Source organism: Drosophila yakuba, chromosome 3L, assembly GCF_016746365.2.
Source record: "Drosophila yakuba strain Tai18E2 chromosome 3L, Prin_Dyak_Tai18E2_2.1, whole genome shotgun sequence".
NCBI classification, from domain to species: domain Eukaryota; kingdom Metazoa; phylum Arthropoda; class Insecta; order Diptera; family Drosophilidae; genus Drosophila; species Drosophila yakuba.
In genome coordinates this window covers 1,703,925-1,719,364 of record NC_052529.2, presented here as the reverse complement: position 1 = coordinate 1,719,364, position 15,440 = coordinate 1,703,925, and the positions used below count along the sequence as shown (strand labels likewise).

At 49.2% G+C, this 15,440-nt stretch overlaps 2 protein-coding genes across 2 annotated transcripts; one reads left to right on the top strand and one right to left on the bottom strand.

Moving 5' to 3' along the window:
- Position 1: 1 nt before the first annotated feature.
- On the bottom strand, positions 2–4,121 carry LOC6532430. Its single transcript, XM_002093141.4, has 3 exons — positions 3,997–4,121; positions 2,771–3,280; positions 2–2,712 (listed from the first exon to the last, which is right to left on the bottom strand). Exons 1-3 carry the CDS (start codon positions 4,118–4,120, stop codon positions 659–661), a joined length of 2,688 nt encoding a protein of 895 aa, XP_002093177.2. The 5' UTR covers position 4,121; the 3' UTR covers positions 2–658.
- A 9,010-nt stretch (positions 4,122–13,131) lies between these two features.
- LOC6532429 (cold and drought-regulated protein CORA) lies at positions 13,132–14,229 on the top strand. Its single transcript, XM_002093140.4, has 2 exons — positions 13,132–13,272; positions 13,700–14,229. Exons 1-2 carry the CDS (start codon positions 13,249–13,251, stop codon positions 14,207–14,209), a joined length of 534 nt encoding a protein of 177 aa, XP_002093176.2. The 5' UTR covers positions 13,132–13,248; the 3' UTR covers positions 14,210–14,229.
- The last annotated feature ends 1,211 nt before the right edge of the window (positions 14,230–15,440 follow it).

Genomic DNA, 15,440 nt, shown 5'->3' with positions numbered 1-15,440 from the left:
ATGGTTTTTAGTTATTTATTTAAATGTCTGTTAATGTTATATAGTAGAAGCATCAAGTACAGTAATCATATAAATAGTTTCCGTCTGCGCTTTCCTCTTTGATTTCCTTTAAGCAAGTTTCTATTACATAGACTACTCGTAATGCTAGGCTAGATAAATACAAGATCCTGCGAAGGATCCCCACTCACGCAAATACACATACACAGATACAAGTATTCAATTACGGACATCGACACGAGTACAGTTTACAACTAGAAGCGTACTAAGGATCGCGAATGGAATGAGTGGCCTATGAGTGCTTAAGATTGATATTAAGTTAATTGATTTAAATGTAGAACTTGACTTGTTTTTGGGGTGGGCAAGTGGGTAGGTTGGGTCCTCTTGGGCAGCTTGAAAGGGAGAAGGTGCTCTTTGGACAAATTCGGTTACATTTTTCATGAATGATCCAACACTCTGCAATTATTCGAAATATTGCGATAATTTGATAAAGTTAAATGGTTTAACACATACTCGTAATCATGAGAAAATCTTAAAGGTCAAGATATTCTAGATATAGCAAATATAGTATTGGTAATATGACGAATTATGTTCCTAGTTTACATTAAGCTTCCTAATCCCTTTTCTATGACCCAAAGGACCCATACCAGGTGTTGGAAGTCTACAGGTAGCCATGCCCAGCCACCTCGGCCGGAATGAAGCCCTCGCGTCCGTCCCGCGTCCGCACGTAGAACCACTGGCGCTGATCCTTGGACTCGCGGCACTCGCACAGCGTGACGATCTCGCCCTTGTGCACCGCAATGCTCTCCGTGATGTAGTCCGTGTTGATGGCGACTAGAGTTTGCCGCTGGCCCACCTCCTGCTGGCGCCGCAGCGCCTTCAGAGTGGCTTCCGCCTCCGCTTGGGTCTTGGCCGGCTTGTGCTCGTAGGGTGGCAGGGGAACCAGCTTTGGATGCAGATGCTGGCCATTGTGGCCGTTGGTGATGTAGGAGACGTTGGAGAGCCGCCTCGCCGCTGGCTGCGACTGATGCAAATGGGTTTGTGCACTCGGCTGCTTCTTGGCGGGCTTCGGCTGGAGGGTCACATACTCATCCTGAGAAGCGCCACTCTTGGCCGAAGCTGAACCAGATGCAGCCACCTGGCGAGTGGAGCGCAACTGGGCGTAGGCCTTCTCCACCAGGCGCGGCTTGGATGCTGCCCTCAGATACAGCTTGTCCACCTGCTGCTCTCCATACAAGGAGCTGGTTGTGCTTCCACACTTCGTTTGGTTATTATTGTTGCTCTGGTGGTTGTTGTTGTTGATGGTGGTGGTGCTGAGCTTAAGGACATCTTCAGTGGGCTTTGAGTTGCGTGGAGTGCGGGCGCCGTCGGATCGGGTGCCACCCCGCAGGCGGATCTCCTTCTCCGAGTCCGTCATGTTGCCACATGGGCGGGGGAAGACATCCGCATTGGACTCCCAGCAGGGGGTGTTCCGGGAGCCCGCTCTCGCCTGCTGCGGCAGAATCCCCAGGGGCAGGCAGCAGGCATAGCCCACATAGCCCTCCTCCGCGTGTGGCGTTTGCACATACAGCCAGTTCTGGTTCTTGAACACCGCGTTTACCACCATGCCCAGGGGCAGAGGGATCTCCAGTTGGTAGCCACCTGGTCTCGTTTGGTATAGGGTGCTGGCTGTGGCCAGAACCACGGGAATGTTGCCGGGAGTGGCCAGCGAGCAGCGGGAGAGAAACTCGTCCACGTTTTGAATCTCATACCCGAATCTCTGCACACGATTGCGATCCCGTCGCTTGCGATGCCTATGTCGCCGCTGCTGCTGGGGGGCAGCAGCTCCTCCGCTCGAGCCACCCACTCCGCCGCCCTCTGAGGCAGCCACCAAACTGGGCTCCGAGTAGGAGGTGCACTTCACAGACTCCGCTCCCGTGACCGAGCCCCTGGCCTCTCCCGTCTGGGAGGCACTGGATCTCGCCTGCTGCAGGCGAGAGGCCAGCTTCTTGCGGATCTCGTTTCGCTTTCTGGCCAGGAGCAGTGCTTCGCTGTGGCCATCGCTCCTGGGCCCCCGCTGGGGTGTGCACACGAAGAGCAGCTCTTTGGTGGAGGCGGCGGCCACTGGAGCACTGCTGGGACCGCTCCGTGACACGTCCAGCAGGTTCTGGTTGCTGAAAAACTTCTGGTTGGCCAGGTGGCCGTTGGGCGGGGCCTGGTGGGCGGTGGGCGTGGTGGCATAGCCATTGAGCGGCTCACCACCACTTGGTAGCTGCTTAACCCGGTACCGCTTCTTGGTGACATCCAGCTGAGTGGGCACGGGCTCTGTTCTGGGCGGGAAGACCTCATTCTCCTTGCGATCCAACACCTGGTTGTCCGACTCCTTTGGCGCCTCCTTTTGCGGGGAAGGGGGCGTTTGCGATGGTGGAGCCTGCTGCGTCTGCTGCTGCTCTCGGAGCACCCAGGTCAATGAGATGCGCGGCCGTCGCAGGCTCAGGTTCTGACCCATCGCCAGCTGCGGAGTGCTCTTCGCTCTGCCGCCGGCGACTAGTGGCAGCAGCTCGTCGATCTCCACATAGTCGGAGCTGTACTCGAAGCTCTCCTCCTGATCCTGGTGACCAGGTGCTCGCACCGGGGGCGGGGGCGTGGCCGTGAAGTTGCCCACGGAACTGTCGCTGCTGCCGGGCTGCTGGAGGATCAGGGAGCAGGCGTTCAGCAGATCCGGACAATAGGCATCTGCAAGTGAAAGTGCTATTCGTAATGATATGGCTTCAGGGGATTATGGTTTACTTACCCCTTAATCCCCGCCTGCGTCGACGCTGCCTTCTGGTGGCACTGCAGCTACCCAACTCCGAGCAACTGGATCCGGAGCTACTGGAGCTATCTGTGCTGGAGGCGAATCGCAGCTGCTGCTGCTGGAGCTCCCGGAGTCGCCGTCTCCTTCTGGCTTGTTGGCGTGCTGCTAGTTCGCTGGCTGCTGCGGTTGCTACCGGTGGCGGAACTACCACAATACGTGCTGCGGCAGCTGGATGCACTGCATCAGCCAAGTGGGATCTGTGTTCCTGGACTGATCTTGGTCTCTCCGTGTAACTGGGCGGTGGGGTCAGAGGATGGGGAGAGTAGTTGGGCGGCGGCGAGAGTGGCACTCGTAGGGCGGACTCCTCAAGTACGTAGTCGTTCTCCTGGGCCTGTAGCTCTATAGTTCCAGCGTTCTGGTAGCCCAGAGGCAGTCCATCCGCAGGTGGGGCAGTGGTGATAGACAGGTTGTCGCCATTTTGACGATAGGTGGGCAAGGATGTGGCAGCTGTGAATGTCGAATAGCAAGTGCATTTGATAAGTTATTGGAATTAAAATTGTTAATTAAAATTTAACATCATTAATTTCCTATAAAAACCAAACTATCGACTAATTCCACTTAAAAGAGTCTGCGGATTCGGAAAAATGACGTGACCTGGTCCGCGGGTGTTTCTGTGGGTCTGCAGTCTGTCCGAGATTTACCCATTCCATCGGCTGGTCGTAAAGACCATTGAGACGCGATAACGACACCTGAAGACCCGGCCAGGAGGAGGACAACTCCCACGCGGGGAGCAGGGAATATTTAAAATATCTGGCAATATAAATGTCAGGAGTCGGTTGGAGTGGGGAATGGAGGATGCAGAAGATCGGAGGATTGGGGAGCAGGGAATGGGGCATGGGGCATTCCCGCCTTCATATGCGGCTATCAAGGCCAAGATCAGTGAGCTGAGCTCCAAGTGGCCGAGGCGAAGGTGAAGATGAGGATGAGGATGAGTATGAGGATGAGATGGAGGAGTGGAGCTACGCAGGCGGGAAGCGTGGCCAATAAAATTCCAAACTGATATGCTCAATGGCAACAACGTGCCACAAGTGAGTAGTAAAATGTTGAAACGTGACGCTATTTCAAAAATACCAAATATCCCCCGCTCCTTCGATTAGCACATTTGCACAACGTTCAATGAAAGGAGAAACAAAAGTTCACTGTGTACTCCGGTACACTCTTACCAATCGGAAACGATGGCCATTGAAATTTCACTTGCATGCTGGCGAATAATGACAAATTGAAACATGGCCAACTGGAATGCGAGCTATTTATGGGTGGTAAATCGGATGAAAACGAGGAATGCATGTTACATCCATTTTGTATTAATGTAACACTTGAAATAACCTGGCAGTTATGGCAATGAATGGAGATTAAAGATATCATATGTGCTTTAAGTCGACACCAACTTGGTATCGTATATTCTGCAACGAAGCGCCTTGAAAATGGAGTAATCCCTACGCGGCTGGCAGGGTACTCCGGATCATAACTAAGCCCTGATGAAGCGCAGAAAGGACAAGGCCCTGAGCCCTAAGCCAAGAGCCAAGATCCAAGACCCGCCAAAATCTGCGGGCCCAGCGGCAACGGCTGCGATGCGACTTTAACGACCTCAGCGAGGCGATCCGCAGTGGGGAGTGGAGATCTCCGAGGGGAGTGGACTCCACCGTCAGTCAGTCGGCGGTTCCGTTGCCCCGGCCCTAATCAAAAAGGTTCAAGCGCAGAGATCGTGCGAGGATTACATGGGGGTGTGACGACAGGCCGGCTCAAAGTCATTCACTCAGCGCGGCTCCAGCTGGAAAGCCCAGCTCCAACTCGATCGTGATGCTGTGGCCTTTAATGGCCTCTACGTGAGACGTGATCTCCACCAGGCACACTCAGAAAAAATGCATGCACACTTAACAGATTGGACAAAGAATTGCCCAAGATGATAGGGGATAAGCAGCCAACCAAAGATTTTCATATATCGAAACTATTGAAAACCTTAAGAGATAAAACTCCCGTTTCTATTGGAAATTGGAAACCCATATATTTATGTTAAGTGCATTTGAATCGGGTAGGGCATGACAGGGTCGGATTGGGGGCGTGTCCGATCACGGGGCAGCTCCGGGGAACTAAAATCGAAAGTGTTGCTCCGGGTCGAACTCTGCGGCGGCCCTCTAATTAAACGCAAACGGCTGCCAAATTAGCGAATGACCACATTGCGCCGGAACCAGCGTCCCCAGCAACCAAAGCAATTCCAATTCCAATTGCCATTGCAATTGCAACTGCATCAGCAGCAGCAGCAGCAGCAACACTTGCAACAGCAACACCAGCAACATCGACGCATTGCACAAATCACATGGCCAAAGCTGCAACGCCTGCCCAAAAATGGGAAACACTCTGACAAATTTGTTTTGCAACTTGTTGGCCCGCCTGCTGCAAATATGGTGCCCCGCTCCATCCGAGCGAGAGTCCGACATGAACATGGCCACTGGGGCATTGTGGTCAACGGACCGGGTTCCACCTTCCACCTGCCCTGCTTCCCTGCTTCACTGCCTCATTCCCTCATTGCCTCATTGCCTCGCTGCCTCCCAGTCACCAGTCAAAGAAACCGCACAGCTGTCAGTCTCTTGATGCATCACAAGCCCGGGTCTCCAGACTCCAGTGACCAGTGCCCAGTGTCCCGCCCGTGGATACTGGCAGCCGGGCTCTGGTTCTAGTGATAATAATTCAATCGAGAAATGTCGAAGCGTGCAAATTGGCCGATTGATTTGTGCCTGGCCCGCGGGCTTAAAAGGCGTTTGGAATGGATTGCTTTTGCATGAGACTGACTGCCAGTTACTGGGGCTGCTCAAAACCCCGGGAAAGGTCAAAAGTCAAAAGAAGAGGATTATATGTCTCAGTAATCCATGTGATCAGGAAGCTTCCAGTCCACAGCACCGCCTCTTAACTTTCACATTTAATTGTATCTAGTATCTAGAATCTAATGAGCCTGAAATAGGATTATTGGTACGATTCGCTTCCTCGAAAAGTATTTAAGCTGTGGGAATAGAGTTTAGCTACGCAAGTCGGCGGCCAGGTTAATCGCTTTAATGGATTAGAAGAACCCTGGAAATTTTTCAATCAGGCCTAATCTCCAGGCCAGCTCCGCCAGCCCCAATCCGCGTGGAATGGAATGGGATGGATGCCCCATAGATACAGATGCTGCACAATCGATAACTGTTGTGGTCGGCGTTTCGCGCACGTCCCTCGCATATATCTTAAAATGGCAGCCGCAGATAAGAGGCACTAATAAGATAAAAACATTTTAATTGCCACTAAACATGGCAGCGCCTCAGACGAACCACTCTCTCCCCGTTGCCCGTTGCCCGATCTCCGATCTGGAGATCGCCAATCCCCGCCAGATCCAGTGGCCATTCGCTGCGGGCCAGACAACTGTAAAACGGCCACTGCAATATACTTACTGTCCGGCAGAAACGTTGTCGCCGCTAATGGGTTAACAAAACGCCAGGCAGACATATAAATAAACTCCGATTTCGTTGGCATTCAATTAAAGCCGAGTTTCGATCCGCTTCCAGCTTTATCTCTCAGCTCTCGGCTCTTCGTCGAGGTGCCAAAACAAATTAAAACGCTTCCTAAGGGATCGTCAAATCTTTAACGACTCGCCCAGGGCCAAACCACATCCCATCCCCAACCCAGGGTCATCAAAGTGACCACCACGCCGTACCAAATGCCCAACTGCTCCACGGCGACCATAAAATCCGCCTTTGGTCCGCCTGATTGTCAGATTGTCAATACTCGGCTGCCAGTCAGTGCTGGCAGCGCAGTGGGTTTCCCGACAAATTTGATTGTTTTTTAAGTAAGGATATGCTAATAAATATCTAAATATGTTGTAGTGTATCTAAGATGTTTCATTGTGAGTTTAGCTACTATTTATTTAGCTGCACTACTCTCAGTCAACTTTCGTTTGCCCCATTTTATAGCTTCTATATGCAACTGCGACAGTACAGTTGGTTCCCTGCGACGGCAGATCCTCGATGACAGGCCATGGATACCTGGTGACCAGGTGCCAACATGCCAGCCACTGCACAGCCATCAAGTGGCTAATTTATGGGGGAAATAATTTACACAAATTTCAGTTTTTAGCTTTTCAATTAGCCGGGATCATGTTCATGTGGCTGCAGCGATGCGATGCTGGCGATACTACTAAAGCCCGGTTTTATGACATTTTGATGGGCTCTTGGCTGTTGGCTGTTGGGTGGTCCGCCCTGGCCAAGATTTGAATAGGTGCGATTCCCGAACGCGATCAAAAGTGAATTAAAATCTTTTATCGAAGAGCAGCCCTTTAGTCGCGCTGGAAGGGATTGGCGATGGAGTGGAATGGAGTGAAGTGGAGTTGGTTGGGGGATGCGGCTGTTGGCCAGGGCAATAAAATTAAACGTTTGTTGGCTTTGGGTTTTTGGTTTTCGTGCGTGTGTTTTAAGCGGTTTTAAATATTTATGAGCCCATTTGTAGCCACGCTGGCTGAGGCCGCAAAAATATCATTTTATGGCCTTAATAAATTTAAATGTTGCGGCCGGGCTGTTGAACACGAAATGTCTGGTGAAATGAAAGTGTGATGTGGCAGGTGAAAGGAATCTACAGTTGGCTAGGCGAAGGCGTTTTGGTAGTATGATTTCAACTGATTTATATGATTGCAAAGTTATTAATACAATAATGCAGAACGTATTATGTTCCAATAAGAAGTCTTTTGCATAAATTCAAATTAAAACGGTCTTTTAAAGTGGTTGGCTTATTACTTTTGGCTTTGACTAGCCCATTGGAATATGAAAGTATATATTTTTAAAAGCAACCAAGGGAAATTTCATTTTCATTGTCCTTCCTTGGCTGCTGTGTTTGACCAACTCTTATCTCTACCCACTTTCTTCGTGGCCAGACCACAAATTCAAATAGGAGAAGGACCAGCCAAGATGTCCTTGTTGTCCTGCCAAGCCCGCATGTCCAAGGACAGTCGAACATTCCTGGCAAGTGCGTTTCTATTACCAACGTGGAGTACTTTCCATATGGACAAGAGCTTGTTTGGGCACACAGAGAAAAATAGGAGTCTACTACATTTATTCATCCTCTAATATTTATCTGGAAGAACTTTACCAATAGGATTTAAATCAATTGAAAAAATTGGAAGAAACTTTATGTATAAATCATTTGACGCTTTTCGAAGGTATAAGTAATATTCGGAGTGCTTCAATTTTTTTCAACTTTTGCTGCCCCGCCGAAGCCGAAATCAAGTTAGCAGAAGACAAATGGGGCCCACATAGAAGAAGGTCCTGGTGCCAGTTCCAGTGCCAAGCGTCACGATAAGCGTCAAAGGACTTGTCCATAAAAAGCCATGAGCTTGAAACTGGGAGGGTGACTGCGGGGAGACTCTCTCCTCTCGGCCAAAAAAAGGGGAAGATCAAAGCGAAAAAAGCAATAAGTCCTGCGGGCGGAATGTAAATTGAAATGCAGGAAGGAGGGCGGCACTCCCCCTCGTTTTGCCAGTCATCTAGAACTTTGAACCCGAAAGTGAAACCCCCGTAGAACGAAATCCGGTGTCGAAATCCGGATTTCGCATTCCGGATTCCGGACCTAACCCAACCAGGCCGGAAAGGGAAGCACGCGGCACGCACTTTGATTTGCTGGCCGAGATGTGGCTTGCTGGTGATGAACTCCTGGTGGATGGGGCAAATGGAGAGCTCCTGCTGAAGCATCTGAAGCAGCTGGAGCAAGTGCACTTTGGCCTCTCCGGCAAATATGTCTTCGAGTGCCATCATCCAGTACAGTACTACTACAGTAAATCCCTCAATTGCAATCGCTGGAGCCGAGCGAGGAGCCCCAACTAGGAGCCGGGTCCTTTGTCTTCCTTTGAACTGCCGCGTGCTTTATTAAAATTTCCATCTATGGCCAGGAGCTGGTGGCAGGAGGGGTGGAGGGGTGCTGGGTCCCTTTGGGGACATTGTTATAAATTCCTTTGGTGAAAAATGTGAAAAATGCGCCATGTAAATTATTTCTGCGTCATTTTTTCGCGCTCCTCCTTTGCTTTTATTGTGCATGATAAATTTTTATTGTAATTGGCTGTTGATTTATGGGCCATGGCCAACGTAGACTCCGGGGAGCCATGCTCCTCCTCGGCCCGATAACAAGTGCCAGATAAACGATTCCCTTTCAATTTGCCATTAATTAGGCGGGTCAGCGGGAGAAGCTCCTCCTGAAGGGGCAGAAAAGAGGCTTCTCCTCAGTCCGAATGGCCGGGGCATAAAAACTAATCGCGGCATTACAGAAATCATCTATGAAATTGCGCCCGCTGATGCGTAACCTGGCCCTCGCCCACCCAAGCCCAAGCAGGAAGTGCAGGCTGTGAGGAGGGCCACATTCACATCCACATCCACATCGACATCCAGTTCCAGAGGCAAATCACTGGCAATTCAGAGCCAGGAATCCCAAAGTCAAGGCCCCATTGTTTGTTAGATGCTCCGCAGTCAAACACCATAAAACTTTATGAATCCACCACTGACGTCGTCAGCCAACAGCCAGAAAGGCTTTCCAGCTCCTGCCCAGAAGTGGCAGATTTTTTAATGCCTTGCGAAAGATTTCATGGTAATTTCGCCGGGTTATAACAATTTACAAATTATGTAATCGAAATTTATTGCCCAGCATTGCTCCTCTGCTCCTCCACACCAGCCCAGCCGCTCTCCAATCTCCTCGAGGCCATTTCTGGCAGCTCCTCCATTCTCGATCCTCCCTCCACTGGGTGGGCCCACTGCGCCTGGCATTTTGGACACGCACAGGTGGCCCTGATGGCCAGTCGTTTGATCGGCGTCCCGTTTGACTCCCGGCCAAAATGAACGGAACGAAACGAGGACTCAACGAGCTTGGTTCCAAATTAGCGGCACTCCAGTTCGCCATGGAACATAATAACACATTGTTCATATCTAGGTTTCTGATAGCACGAAACCCAATAGCTTGGCTTTACTATCATGTAAAGTTTGTAAATATTTAATTATTTTATGCATAGATTTATGGACAGTGGATAGTGCCTCCAAACAGCACACATGGGAGTGCAACTTTATCCCTAAAATCATCTGAAATGTTTCCCCCACCAAAGACAGTTCCAATTTCCAATTGAGTTATACTAATTCGCCACTCGCAGCCTTTCCACCTGTGAGTGGCTTCCAAAGTTGGCCGCAGATAAATGGCAATTTGTTCGGATTAACCCGGAGTTATGCCCCCCGATTGCCGCCCCCAGCGATTCCGCCCGCTCCTCCGGCTCGTTTGTCCGGCGCACAGAGCCGTGACCCATTAGTTACGGCACTTTCCAAACAAACTCCAATAATGCAGCCATTAAATGCCAACTATTCTGCCATCAAGTGCTTTAGTTTGACATAAATCTCCAGCGGATGGCGAAACTTTTGCCGCTTTTTTCTGAGCGAACCACCCACCAACTGCCACTCCCAAGTGGCCACCCATCACCACCCAGCCAGCCCAGAAATCCGGCAATCCACTCGGATCAGTGGGCATATGTCCGGCGAGGGCTTATGTTGCAGCTTTAATTAACGCCAGGTTTTCGGGCTGCCCCCTTCTCCGCCCCATCAACAGGCCAACAGGTGCGGATAGTTTGGATCACCACCCTTGTTCTAACAACCTGCTGCACTGAGCAAAAAACTGTCACCACTTTTATTCTTAATTAAAAACTAATATTCAAAAACAAAAGGTTTGCTTCCGATAGGTATAGATTGGTAGGTACTGCTTCACACAGATACATTTAAAGATACTTTGAGAACAATCCTAGTGAATGACCCCCTAATTTCCCGCTGTGTACCCACACCGATGCCCCTGCCCGTGTACTTCTATTTAATTTAGAGTCGCGCATTGCCGTCCAGGACTTTCATGTTGTAATTTCCTCAAATTTACGAGTTTGCTTAGTCCGGATACGGGTTGGGCTAGTGCAGGCTATCCGTGTGCCGACCGGAGTGGGTGGGTTGTGTTTGGATCATTTTTTTTTTGGGTGCGCAGAGCAGGAGCGGCAGGATTTACGACTCGGCTTGGTTGGGTTAGTTTCAGTGCCTTTCGGGTTTTCCGGGGCTCTGGCCTCCGTTTGCCGCTTCGCTCCGCTGCGGCTTGTTAGCGCCTCAACTCTCATTTTATTAGCAGCATCCGGGAGGACGAACTGAAGCCCCGGCCAGCCTTGTTATCCTTGGCAGCCAGATTGCTGTAAATGAGCAACTTTTTGCCCCTAAATCCAACTAACTGCGTGTGTGTGTGTGTGTGTGTGTATTGGTGTGTGTGGGTGTGTGCTTTCTGGTAATTTCGCATGCAGTTTATGGCTAGGCATAACAACCAGGGCAGCAACAACCAAAGTCAGGACCTGGCTCCTGCAGCTGTTAGAAGCCCCATGCATCACCCCCCATTCCCCATTGCCAACCCCCCTCGCAAACAACACTCCCACGCCCCTGACACTCGCAGGTTGATGACGCCGCTTATAAAAGTTGATCAAAATTATTACTGCTGCAGAATTGGGGATCCAGTAGGGAGCACTAGGATTACCCTGTTTTATATACTTAAATCAAAAGCATATTTGTAATTATGTTAAATTAATGATAGTGATAGTTACAAATAAAGGGTTCCTGCTGAAATTCCCTGCTTACGAATAGTGCTATTTTCCCTGCACTTCGCTGATGCTAATGACAAGTGCCAAACTACCGCGCATACCCTGTAAGCACACAAAAGGGTAAAGAGGTGAAGCTAGCACCGGCATTTCCAGAGCATCTTTGGAGGGTGGAGCGACCCTCTTTCGGGACAATTAGAGTGGGCCATTGCCATAAAGTTATGGTATTCATGGCGCACGTTTTGCACCACGCATTTCGGAGTTTACTTATTACTGCAGTTTATCTGCTCGCCGGACGAACTTTGGGCCACGTTTCATTAGCCATATGCCGGACTCCTCCTCCGGACTTTCATTCCGCTGCGTAAGTGTGCTCCGGCTTTTTACGAGTGCACATTCTGTGCGCGATATTAAATCCATTTAATGAGGCGAGGGCATGTGAATTCCATATATCTACTATACTACTATAATCACTGAGGCAGAGCACTGCGCAAAATGCCAATTAATTGGCAAAAGTCGTAAAATGGTAATCATTTTATGGTCCTCGCTGAGCAGCGGAAAATATAATTTTAATTGATTTAATCTGGCTGTTTAATCGAAAGTGCAAGGCACAAAACTCAAATGCCCTCATAAAAAACTGGCGGGAAAACTCATATCAAGTAATAACTTTGCTTTGAAGGTAAGGCTTTATTAATTTTTCTTTTCACCTATGAAAATGAAAGCCTTTCTCGCTTACCACCGACACAATCTCCCCAGCGACACGTTACGCATACGCCCCGTAAACTAGGTGAGCCATTGTCCAAGTTACGTATGTAAATGCAACCGATAGCCGGCAAATGCTAATGAAATGCATATTTAATACGCAACGAATGCGATACCGGACCCTGGCCACCTCTCGCATGCCAGTCGGCTAATAATAATTAAAGTAATAATGTTAAGTGAAAAACACGCGCGAATCTATGTCTTTTCCGCATTTCGCGGCGTTGCATAAAATGTTGAACAAAGCGCGAAATGCTCGCCACATTAAATTGATTATAGGGCTAGGGACGGCGAGGCAAGGTATGGGATGGGATCGGATCGGATTGGATTGAATTAGATTGGATTGAAAACGAGCAGCGGCGTATGTGAGATGCCATGAATGGCAGTGGTAATTCCGTTTCGCCGGCTCCTAGAGCCAGTCACCAAAACGCCGCTTCCGATCGAGCGATTCGCCCAAGGAGCAGAGATGCTGTGGCGAAAATTGTTTCGTTGGCGCAAAATACTCGAAACGCTCCGGCGAGCAGCGACCGCGCCCCAAGATTAGGCCTACACTGAGAGAAAGTACTGACTGAGTTGGACTCCTCTGTAATAAACTGCTCTGAACATTTTGATGGTTTGAAATCAAAATCAGTTAGCTAAGTAAGTAACTGCGATACAGAAATTAAATTATATAATAATAGATAGCAGCCTATTGTTTCTCTCAGTGTGCCGGCAAGCAACAAGCTGTAAGCAATAATTAGACACACGTAACGTGGACGCTGCACATGCAAATGTTGCGGCTCCGTGGAGGCTGCAATGCAATCGACACTGCCGCCGATGTGGATAATGATGGACAGGTGGATGAGAGGGATGAGAGGGAGAGGCAGCCCATAAGTACGCCACATGCGGCCATGGTGCACTGAACCTGATTACCGCATCCGTATAAAAGCCCCATCGATTCCAGCCGGCCCACACAGTGTTGAAAGCGAACGCGCGCCACTCGGCGGTGGCAGTGAACAAACTAAAGGATTAATTAAGGACCTGCTTAACCAGCTTAATCAGCAGCTCCATCATCCAAATGCACAGCTGCCAAATGACCAAAGTGAGTCAAGTTAAGCTGACCATTTGGGTCAACAGAAAGTACGCACAAAATAAATAAGTAAATAAAAAGTCTACTTCAACTCCAAATAAACTTAATGAAAACGCAGTTGTGTGCGCTTTGATAAAAACTATAAATTCAAGCAGTGTAAATAAGTTTAAAAACAAATTTTAATTGCTTTTTCAAACCATATTAAACTAAATCAAAATTGATTTTAAGTTTAATTTGCATACGCAGCAAGTGTTCACTCAAATGAATGAAAATGTTCAACAAACAGCAAGTTTTTGTTAAGTTAAATAAAATGAATTTCGGTTTTTGGAAATTGCACTCTAGTTTGCACTTTAGTTCTCATACGAGTATGATAAAATTTCAATTATAACTCAGTTTCGAATAGTAAAACCTATTCAACTTTTGATTTGCTCAAATGAAGGTGTCATCCGGGAGTCGCTCCATGGCTGCCAAGCTCCTGGCCATAATGCTGCTGCTGGTGGCGACGGGAATCCAGGCGCGGCGTCTGGGCCACCGACGCCTCATCATCCACGTGCCGGTCAAGGTGAAGACGCACCACCACACCCACACCGTGTACAAGGTGCTCCATGGATCACATGGCGGCGGTGGAGGTGGAGGTGTGAAGCAAACGGTGTACAAAGTGCTTGGCTTTTCCACACACGGAGGTGGCATTGCCAAGGGCGGCGGCGGAGGAGGAGGAGGCGGTGGCCATGGGGGCCACGGCAGCTACGACATGGGCGGAATGAGCGGAATGGGGCACGGCGAGATCACGTACGAGGACATGCACGGATGCGAGAGCGGCAAGGTGATTCCGGCGGCCAGGGACATGATTTTCAATCACTACTCCCGCCACGGCCAGAGCGATGGCACTGCCGAGGATTACGCCGAGGAGCTGGACGACTTTGTAGACCTAAGGGATGGCTGGTTGTGAATAAAGAGACGTGTGCGCAACTTCCCGCCGATTAATTATAAAATTCCTATCCCCCATTCCACTTGCACTACGGATGCGCTGACTCGGCTCAAGACTCAACACCGCCAAAATTCCAATACCCCGGAATCTGTGTCTTTGTCTTTGGCTGCCGATTCGCATTTGTATTGTTTAATTAGGAATCGGGGGGCTGGGATTGGGTGGGGTTCGGTGGGACTTAACTTCTGGCTTCCTTGCCTTCTGCAGTCGCGCACTTGAGGAAAACTTGAAGTATTTGCATGGCTCTCGACTCGGGCATGCGGCATATTTTAGTGGACAATTATAGGAACCGAGTGTCAATTGCTCAGCGAGGTGAATGGGAAACTCGCAGATCTTGAAACGATGGAGAGAGAAGTCTTGCAGCTTAAATATTTCCCAGGAAAGTCAAATACTTAATTGGGTTTCTGGAAAATTGCAGCTTAATTGGCACTTGATAATATTATAATATTCATGCGATGGCGATTTCGGATTTAAGAACAAAGAATCTAACTATATTTTATAATTTCCTAGTTGCCTCATAGCAAAATCCGTATATTGGCCAAATTAGGCGAAATAATGTTCCGATTATTGAATGTAATACCTTTTTAAACTCGTATTGATATCACAAATCGAGTGAAAAATTGGCCAAAATTTGATTTTTAAATATCTGCAAAAAAGTGATGGGGATAGTTAGTATGGATCATTAGCTGCAAGAAAAGGTAATTACTTCAACTCTGTGACCATTTTTGGCCATTTTATGAAGAAAATGCCTATTGAGTTGATAGTTTGCAAGAGAAGAAACTCATACAGATCTTGATCACCATAGACTAAAACTTGGTCGCCTTGGTGGTACTCTCATTGGAATGGGCTTCTAATCCTCCTTTGGCAAACACCCATTGATCAATCAGGCTAATCGCTGCCAGCGAACCGAGCCAACCGAACTGGAGCACCAGATTGGCATCGGATGGCCGGCACTTGACATAAGGCAGATTGATCGCCGGCCGCCCGGTGGCCCGGCTAGCAGATGGCTCCAATGAAGATGACCAAGTCCCAAGTATGCCCCACTTCCCCCCGAGATGCGAGAGCAGGTAAGCAAGCACAGGTGCCGCCGTCCACTGAGCGCAGAATAATTTGCGTGTAATTGAAGGCGACAGCGCGTCACGGGTCGGGATGATAAATGCGTCTGGTCGCTCCAGGAGGAAAACCCGATCCGCGG